At 44.8% G+C, this 10137-nt stretch overlaps 1 protein-coding gene across 4 annotated transcripts in view; it reads right to left on the reverse strand.

Annotated features, from left to right (window-relative positions):
* The window catches only part of abhd17c (abhydrolase domain containing 17C, depalmitoylase), a 76152-nt gene extending 66678 nt beyond the window's left edge, over window positions 1-9474 (reverse strand). For all 4 annotated transcript variants that reach the window (XM_067971178.1, XM_067971177.1, XM_067971180.1 and 1 more), the window contains exon 1: window positions 8623-9474. In XM_067971178.1, the coding sequence (XP_067827279.1) occupies window positions 8623-9089 (467 nt within the window). In that variant the 5' untranslated portion in view covers window positions 9090-9474. The remainder of the gene's footprint in view (window positions 1-8622) is intronic.
* Window positions 9475-10137: the final 663 nt, after the last annotated feature.

Consider the following 10137-nt stretch of genomic DNA (forward strand, 5'->3'; position numbering starts at 1 on the left):
CGAAATAGCTGAATTCCAGAGCTGAGGTGAGAGTGACTGCCCTTGACATCAAGGCAGCATTTGATCGAGTGTGGCACCAAGGAGCCCCAGTAAAATTGAAGTCAATGGGAATCAGGAGGAAAGCTCTCCAGTAGTTGGAGTCATACCTAGCACAAAGAAAGATGGTAGTGGTTGTTGGAGGCCAATCATCTCAGCCCCAGGACATTGCTGCAGGAGTTCCTCAGGGCAGTGTCCTAGGCCCAACCATCTTCAGCTGCTTCATCAATGACCTTCCCTCCATCCTAAGGGCAGAAATGGGGATGCTCGTTGATGATTGCACACAGTGTTCAGTTCCATTCGCAACCCCTCAGATAATGAAGCAGTCCGTGCCCGCATGCAGCAAGACCCGGACAACATCCAGGCTTGGGCTGATAAGTGGTAAGTAACATTCGCACCAGACAATGACCATCTCCAACAAGAGAGTTTAACAACCTCCCCTTGACATTCAATGGCATTACCATCGCCGAATCCCCCACTATTATAATCCTGGGGTCACCACTGACCAGAAACTTAACTGGACCAGCCACATAAATACTGTGGCTACAAGAGCAGGTCAGAGGCTGGGTATTATGCAGCAACTGACTCACTTCCTGACTCCCCAAAGCCTTTCCACCATCTACAAGGCACAAGTCAGGAGTGTGATGGAATACTCTCCACTTGCCTGGATGAGTGCAGCTCTGACAACACTCAAGAAGCTCGACACCATCCAGGTCAAAGCAGCCCACTTGATTGGTACCCCATCCACCACCCTAAACATTCACTCCCTTCACCACCGGCTCACCGTGGCTGCAGTGTGTACCATCCACAGGATGCACTGCAGCAACTCGCCAAAGGCTTCTTTGACAGCACCTCCCAAACCCGCAACCTCTACCACCTAGAAGGACAAGGGCAGCAGGCACATAGGAACACCAACTCCTGCACGTTCCCCTCCAAGTCACACACCACCCCAACTTGGAAATATATCGCCGTTCCTTCATCGTCGCTGGGTCAAAATCCTGGAACTCCCTACCTAACAGAACTGTAGGAGGACCTTCACCACACGGACTGCAGCGGTTCAAGGTGGCGGCTCACCACCACCTTCTCAAGGGCAATTAGGGATGGGCAATAAATGCTGGCCTTGCCAGCGATGCCCACATCCCATGAACGAATAATAAAAAAAGTGTCTGACAAATTTATTAGAGTTTTTTGAGGGAGGAAGTAAGTAGTAGGGTAGATAAAGGGGAACCAGTGGATGTAGTATATTTGGATGTCAAATTGCTGACATTCAAATTGTAACATTAAACAGGCTATGCTGGTAAATTTTCTCTCCTTTTATCATTAATAAGAGAACAATTGTGTAGTTTTAGAGGGAACTGGATGCAGTGATTCAGAGCACAGCCCTTTCATCTCAGAGACCTGGAATTGAATCCAACCCCGACAGATGGGTGAAAGTAATGTAACAGATTTAAGGCACCTACATGAAGACAGTTTGAGCAAGTTCCCATCCACTGCTTATTAGAACAAATTCGCAGCAGAAAACTGACATTAATTAGCACTAAATTATCATTCTCGTTCAGAGAGATACCATATGATGGCTGTGAGATCACTGGAAAAATTCACACCGATGTAGTTTACTCTTGTGGGATATAGATAGAGTAACTTCAGTCTGCATCTGCTTCATGCTACACCTGACCTGAAAGCACTTGCTCCTACCAGAGTGTCCAAAGTGAAAAAGAAAGAAATCTTATGTTCTCTGGATGTCCCAAAGCACTTCACATCTAATTAATTACTTCTGAAGTGCAGTCACAGTTGTTATGTAGGAACAGCAAGTGAGATGAATAACCAGTTAGTGTGTTTTTTGGTGGTGTTGGTTTAAGGAGAATCCCTAAACCAAGGGAGAATCAAACAGTGCTGGGGAATCTCATATGCCCACCTGAATAGGAAGAGAAGGTTTCAGTTTAATCTCGCATTGAAAAGACAGTATCTCCCACAATGCAGCACACCCTCAGTACTGCATCAATGTGCCAGCACAGATTACATGCCCAAGGCCTAGAATGAGGTTTGAACCAACAACCTTCTGACTCAGTTATGAGCACTATCAACTGAGCCTGGCTCTATTTCCTAACATTGACATCCATCACTTAACAGTACAATAACTTTTCTGAGAAGCAAATTTACTATGGAAGACTATACACACACTATAGGAGCTCCATAACCAAGTGGCACAAAGCATAATGACTACTGGTGCTACAAGATTTTTACAGGTTAATCAATTCCTATACTTCAATTATTGTGATGCTGCAAAGGCTTAATTAACTGCGACTTTTACCATAGAAACATAGAAAATAGGAGCAGGAGTAGGCCATTCGGCCCTTCGAGCCTGCTCCGCCATTCAATATGATCATGGCTGATCCTCTATCTCAATACCATATTCCTGCTCTCTCCCCATACCCCTTGATGCCTTTTGTGTCTAGAAATCTATCTAGCTCCTTCTTAAATATATTCAGTGACTTGGCCGCCACAGCCTTCTGTGGTAGAGAATTCCACAGGTTCACCTCCCCGAGTGAAGAAATTTCTCCTCATCTCAGTCCTAAATGTCCTACCCCGTATCCTGAGACTGTGACCCCTCGTTCTGGACCCCCGCAGCCAGAGGAAACATCCTCCCTGCATCCAGTCTGTGTAGCCCTGTCAGAATTTTATATGTTTCAACGAGATCCCCTCTCATTCTTCTGAACTCGAGTGAATACAGGCCGAGTTGGCCCAATCTCTCCTCATACGACAGCCCTGCCATCCCAGGAATCAGTCTGGTCAACCTTCGCTGCACTCCCTCTATGGCAAATATATCCTTTCTTAGGTAAGGAGGCCAAAACTGCACACAATACTCCAGGTGTGGTCTCACCAGTGCCCTGTATAACTGCAGTAAGACAACCTTGCTCCTGTACTCAAATCCTCTTGCAATGAAGGGGAACATACCATTTGCCTTCCTAACTGTTTGCTGCACCTGCATGTTTGCTTTCAGTGACTGGTGTACAAGGACACCCAGGTCCCATTGTACATTAACATCTCCAGATCTATCACCATTTAAATAAAACTCTACCTTTCTGTTTTTCCTTCCAAAGTGGATAATTTCACATTTAACCACATTATACTGCATCTACCATGTATTTGCCCACTCGCTCAACTTGTCTAAATCACCATGAAGCCTCTTTAAATCCTCCTCACAACTCCACCTAGTTTTGTGTCGTCAGCAAACTTGGGAATATTACATTTGCTTCCCTCATCCAAATCATTGATATATATTGTGAATAGCTGGGGCCCAAGCACTGATCCCTGCGGTACCCCACTAGTTACTGCCTACCACCCCGAAAAAGACCCATTTATTCCTACTCTCTATTTCCTGTCTGTTAACCAATTTTCAATCCATGCCAGTACATTACCCCCAATCCCATGTGCTTTAATTTTGCACACTAACCTCTTATGTGGCCTTATGAAAATCCAAATAATCTACAGCCACTGGTTCTCCCTTATCTATTCTATCAGTTACATCCTCAAAAAACTCCAGTCGGTTTGTCAAACATGATTTCCCTTTCATAAATCAATGTTGACTTTGTCCAACCCCGTTGATATTTTCTAAGTGTCCTGTTATCACATCCTTTATAATAGACTTTAGCATTTTCCCTACTACTGAGGTTAGGCTAACTGGTCTGTAGTTCCATGTTTTCTCTCTCCCTCCTTTTTTAAATAGTGGGGTTACATTTGCCACCCTCCAATCTGCAGGAACCGTTCCATAATCTATAGAATTTTGGAAGATGATAACTAATTCATCCACTATTTTCATGGCTACCTCTTTTAGTACTCTAGGTTGCAGATTATCAGGCCCTGGGGACTTATTGGCTTTCAGTCCTATTAATTACTCAAGCACTATTTTTTTTAATAATACTAATTTACTTTAATTCCTCCTTCTCATTTGTCCCTCGGTTCCCTAGCACTTCTGGGAAGTTATTTGTGTCCTCTTCCGTGAAGATAGAACTAAAGTATTTGTTTAATTGCTCTGCCATTTCCTTGTTCCCCATTATAAATTCTCCCGTTTCTGACTGTAAGGGACCTACATTTGTCTTCACTAATCTTTTCTTTTTACATACTTGTGGAAGCTTTTACAGTCCACCATTATGTTCCTTGCAAGTTTACTCTCACTCTATTTTTCCCCTTTTAAATCAATCTCTTGGTCCTTTTTTGCTGAATTCTAAACTGCTCCCAATCCTCAGGCTTGCTACTTTTTCTGGCAACTTTATATGACTCCTCTTTGGATCTAATACTATTCTTAATTTCTTTTGTTAGTCATGGTTGGGCTGCTTTTCCTTTTGATTTTTTGTGCCAGAAAGGAATTGTTGCAATTCATGCATTCGTTCCTTAAATGTTAGCCATTGCCTATCCACCGTTATGCCTTTTAATGAAACTTCCCAATCTATCATAGCCAACTCATTCCTCATACTCTCGTAGTTTCCTTTGTTTAGATTTAGGACCCTAGTTTCGGATTGGACTACTTCACTTTCCATCTTAATGAAGAATTCTATCATGTTATGGTCACTCTTCCCTAAAGGACCCCTTCTCATTGCACAATACCCAATCTAGGATAGCCTGTTCCCTGGTTGGCTCCTCAACATACTGGTCTAAAAAAAACATCTTGTATACACTCCAGGAATTCATTCTCCACAGTATTATTGCTAATTTGGTTTGGCCAGTCTACATGTGGATTAAAGTCACCCATGATTACCAGAGTACCCTTGTTACATGCATCTCTAATTTCCTGTTTGATGCCATCCCCTACATTACCACTACTGTTAGGAGACCTATAGACAACTCCCACCAGTGTTTTCTGCCCCTTGGTGTTTCTTAATTCCACCCAGACTGATTCTACATCTTGATTTTCTGAGCCAATATCCTCTCACTATTGCTCTGATTTCATCCTTTACTAACACCACCCCACCTCCTTTTCCTTTTTGACTGTCCTTCCTAAATATCGAATACCCCTGGATATTCAGCTCCCAGCCTTGGTCATCCTGCAGCCATGTCTGCATAATTGCAATTATATCATATCCGTTTGCATCTATTTGCGCCGTTAATTCATCTGACTTATTACGAATGCTTTGTGCATTCAGATTGGTCTTAAACATTTTAATTTTTTTGTACTATGGCCCTATTTGTCTTATTACCATTTTTTCTTACCCAGACTGTTAGTGCACTCTTTTGTTTGTACGCTCTGTCCCTTCCTGACACAATCTGCTATCCTTACCTCAATCACTTTCCTGCACTGCTTCTTTGTCTTTTCTCTTTAGCATTCTAGATTTCTCTCCACCGGGACCCTCCCCCCCACTTTATTTAGTTTAAAGCCCTATCTACCTCCCTAGTTATTCGATTCGCTAGAACTCTGGTCCCAGCATGGTTCAGGTGTAGTCCGTCCGAAAGGAACAGCCCTCTCTTTCCCCAGTACTGGTGCCAGTGCCCCACGAATCGAAACCCACTTGTCCCATACAAATCTTTGAGCCATGCATTCATCTCTCTGATCTGATTGACCCTGTGCCAATTTGTTCGTGGCTCAGGTAATAATCCAGAGATTATTACCTTTGTGGTTCTGCTTTTTAATTTAGTCCCTAGCTGCTAACTAGTAAACAATTTTATTTTACTCCAATTGAGATATATTACTACATTTGTCAAACATATTTCTTGTCAATCGTATCAAGGGTTTAGTGATGCAAAATTTTATTTTATTGGTTAGGTTGCAGCAGTGTGTGACGAAAGCATACTGCATGACAGTTGTTGCTTATCTCCAGAAGTGTCTTTGTCTTTCTTCTAATCTGTCAGAGCATTCTCCACACATCATTGCTCCTTCCCAACATTTCTCTCAGTCCTTGCAGTTCTATTTTCAATCCTCTTCTGGCAAACAGTGAACCAAAGCTGAGGTATGAAGCTGACCTCAAAGGAAGCGAGAATGGAAAGAAGTCACGAGCAACCTTTCTGATGTCACATTGCCATGACATCACAAATCTCAATGGGGAGGTTGGCCCTCATGCAATCTCTTTCCCCAAGAGCGTGGCTCATTCCAGCGCTGTGCGGAGGTACTCCCTTAGATGAAAGAGAACGGCTCTACTGGAAGTAGGCAACCACTCTCTTTCTAGCTTTGCAGGTAGAGTTTGAGAACTATTGCCAAATCTGTTCTCAGCTTTGAACTGAACAATTAAACGTCTGTATCCTATATTGAGCATTAATACTTGGTAATCTGCACAAGTGAGTATTTCCTCCATACTTCTAGAAGGTATTACAGGTTCTTTAATATTGTGATTTATATGGCCTTACCAGCAAAAATCTGCCAACGAAAACACAAACCATTTTAAAATAGGAGTTCCTATTTTCACCTACAACTCTAAATGAAACAGAACGAAAGGATGAAAGACTCACATTTATATAGTGCCTTTCACGGCCTCAGGCCATCCCAAAGCGCTTTACAGCCAACGGTGTACTTTTTTTTTGCAGTGTAATCACCGTTGTAATATAGGAAACGCGGCAGTCAATTTGCACACAGCAAGCTCCCACAAACAGCAATGTGATAATGACCTGATAATCTATTTTAGTGGTGTTGGTTGAGGGATAAATATTGGCCAGGACACTGTGGAGAATTCCCCTGCTCTTCTTTGAAATAGTGCCATGGGATCTTTTACATCCGCCTGAGGGGGCAGGCAGGGCCTTGGATTTAGTGCTCAAGTCCCTGGAGTGGAACTTGAACCCACAACCTTCTGACTCAGACAAGAATGCTACCCACTGAGCCACAGCTGACACCTCACATCACAACTAATTAAACATTGTGCATTTGGAATATGAATGAGAACAATGCCTAGATGTTACATAGTTTGAAAATCTAGACCGCTATATAAACAGTTGATAGATAAAAGGATATTTGCAAGTTGACTTAAGTGATTTGAGTAACATACAAAGATAGTATGATGTCACTAGCACATTGTGACATCCAATCCACAAGTTGTACACATATACTATTTATTTGATGCAAGCTGTGAAAATGTTAAGCTCCTTCATATTTATTTTTAAGACATTTTCTCAAAATTATATACACATGGTTAGTTGCCCAGCAATGCTGTAGTGGGTTATGTTTCTAATCTCCTTTAAGATAATGCATCATACATCCCAGGGCCAATTTTGTTGCACTTTATATCTATAAGAAAAGGACAGTGTCTCTAGCCCTAACCCTAATCAAAGGGTTTGGTAAGAAATGTAGTTAGAAATTGGGAAGCAGCCCTTCAGGTGGTGGAGTTGGGACTGCAACGGCAGCACTGCAGGTACATGCAAAAAAACTGTTTTGTTCTGGCCACAGAATGGACAAAGCCATAACATGTGTGAAGTGGCTCAAATCATCATTTTTCACCACTGCATGGTGAAAAACTCTCCATTCCAGTGGTGCTGGGAAGACTCCCCAAAATACAGAGCTTTCCACAGGGTACCCATGCCAGATATTAAGAATGCATCCAGGCAAAGATGGTGAGGAACTAGAGTACGCACAACCATGACTACAGGAAATCCAACTGTGCAGAGGGAGTTCCCAAGACAACTCGAGTCACCCTTCAGAAAACATACTAGATCAATCATGAGGCCAATTTTATTGCATATTATACAGAAGGAAATAACTTGCATTTATTCAACACCTTACGTACTTAGAACATCTAAATCACTTCACAATTATATAACATGCACTCGCTTTAAAAGTAAGTAAATGCAGCATCCAATTTGCACACAGCAAGGTCCCGCAACAGCAAACAAGATGAATGATCAGATAATGTGTTTTGGTGGTGGTGTTTGAGGGAAGAATGCTGAACAGGAGAATACCCTACTCTCCTTGGAATAGTGTGGTGGGATCTTTTACGTCCCAGTGGTACAGGCTGTCATAACATCCAAAAGATGGAACCTCCAACAATGCAGCACCTCCTCCACACTGCATAGAAGTGCCCACCTGGATGGAGTAGGCCTTGAACCTGCAACCCTCTGACTCAAGGCGAGAATGCTATCAAACTACTTTCATAATATAATATATTAAAAAAAGGGACATAAGAATTGCTAGACGAAAAAAAGACTAAGGTTCATACAGTTCGTCATCTATCATCTGGCATAATATAACAATAATGGAGTTGTTGACTAATTATAGCAATCAATCTCTACCAATCGCTCTACAACAGACCCAGAAATAACAAGAGCAAAACCCCAGTGGAGAACTTTGGGAACCATTGGTCCAAAGTCATCTTTTTCCTCCCAAGCATGCTACACTTGTCACATGTCTCAAATTACTCATGTACTGTATCCCAAAATGTTATTTTTTGAAAGAAACCTGTCTCATTTACATCTCAATGAATCAATACTAACTGATAGGAGAGATAGTCTCTTTAATCTCAAACAGTAAGGAACTGTAACACAAATTCAGAGATGCAGACCTTTGAGGGAATGATGCTCACACAAAAGTATTTCATTGCAATGAATGGAAGTTGGAGCCATAGCTGCGAGCGCAGAGCGCCGACCCCCCCAGCATTTACACCGAGCACTGACCTTGTCCTTAACGCCGTCCACGCCGCGTCAATGTCAGCGTAAAGGTTTTTCTCGGATGGTTTCCCGTTGCTGGCCCCATAACCCGAGTAGTCGTAAGAGAAGACGTTGCAATTGATCCGGGAGCCCAGGCCGATGTAGAAACTGCACATCTGGCCCAGGTCCACCGCGTTGCCGTGCGAGAAGAGCAGCGTGTAGCGGGAGTTGGGGGCGCAGCGGACGAACATGCAGCCGATGCGGGTGCCCCGGCTGGTGCGGGTGAAGAAGACCTCGAGCGTGTCGAGCTCCCGCTGGCTGTACTGCCAGTCGGCCCGCTCCGACAGGTGCAAGGTGCTGGCGCTGCCCGGCTCGTCCACCAGCACCGTGTAGGTGGGCTCGGGCGGCAGGAATGCCAGCTTGGCCGCGATACGGCTCGGGCAAGGCGGGCAGCAGAAGAGCCAGCACAGCTCGCCGAGCGAAAAGCCATTCATCCTGGGGGCCCGGGCTGCTCCCTGACGACCGTCGTCGGCATTCAGGCCTGTTACCAGGGAACGGCGCGTGCGGGGGGTGGTGGGGGGGGAGGGTTATGGGGGGGAGGGGAGGAGGAGGAGGAGGAGCCGCGAGCCGCGGGCGCGAGACCTCCGAATAACGGTCACTGGCCGGGTCGGGGCAGCTGCCGCATGGCGACCGCGCGGGGGGGGGGGGGAGAGAGAGGGCGCGGCCTGGCGGCGCTTGTCTTGTCCGATGACGACAGGTAAGTGGCCGAAATTTAGCACCGAGGGAGCCGCCGCTCAACCGGGGGCCCCACGCACACAAAAGGCAGCCATTTGCGAGGACGGTCGGACGTGAAGCACCGAATCCGTCCGGTCTCCCTCCCCCCCCCCTGCGTCGAACCAGCACTTCCGGGTTATCTGGGGACAGTGGTCGCTTCAGCGCGCGCGCGCACATATTCTCCTCTCCACACCAGGGTAGGGCTGTCAGTCAGGGAGATGCTATTTAATCATCAAAAGAAAGATAGAGTTACATTTATATAGCGCCTTTCACGACTTCAGGATTCCCAAAGTATTTTACAGCCAGTGAAGTACTTTTGAAGTGTCACTGTTGTAATGTGAGAAACGCGGCAGCCAATTTGCGCACAGCAAGCTCCCTCAAACAGCAATGAACAAGTAACCAGATATTCTGTTTTAGTCATGTTGTTTGAGAGATAAATGTTGGCTCAGGACACTGAGCAGAACTACCCTGTTCTTCATTGAAATAGTGCCATTGGATCTTTTACGTCCACCCAAGAGGGCAGACAGGGCCTCGGTTTAACGTCTCATCTGAAAGACGACACCTCCGACGGTGCAGCGCTCGTTCAGATCATGTAGTCAAGTCTCTCGAGTGGGACTTGAACCCATGACCTCGAGACAGATCACAAGTCCATTTAAACAAGTAGAGCTGTGATTATTTTCAGAGTAGACACATTCCCACAAGGGGGAAAGGAGGGGCATCCAAAGCTAGAGCTCCATGGGTGGCTAAAGATACAGAGATTAAAATGAA

Source organism: Heptranchias perlo, chromosome 34 (genome assembly GCF_035084215.1).
Source record: "Heptranchias perlo isolate sHepPer1 chromosome 34, sHepPer1.hap1, whole genome shotgun sequence".
Lineage (NCBI taxonomy): Eukaryota > Metazoa > Chordata > Chondrichthyes > Hexanchiformes > Hexanchidae > Heptranchias > Heptranchias perlo.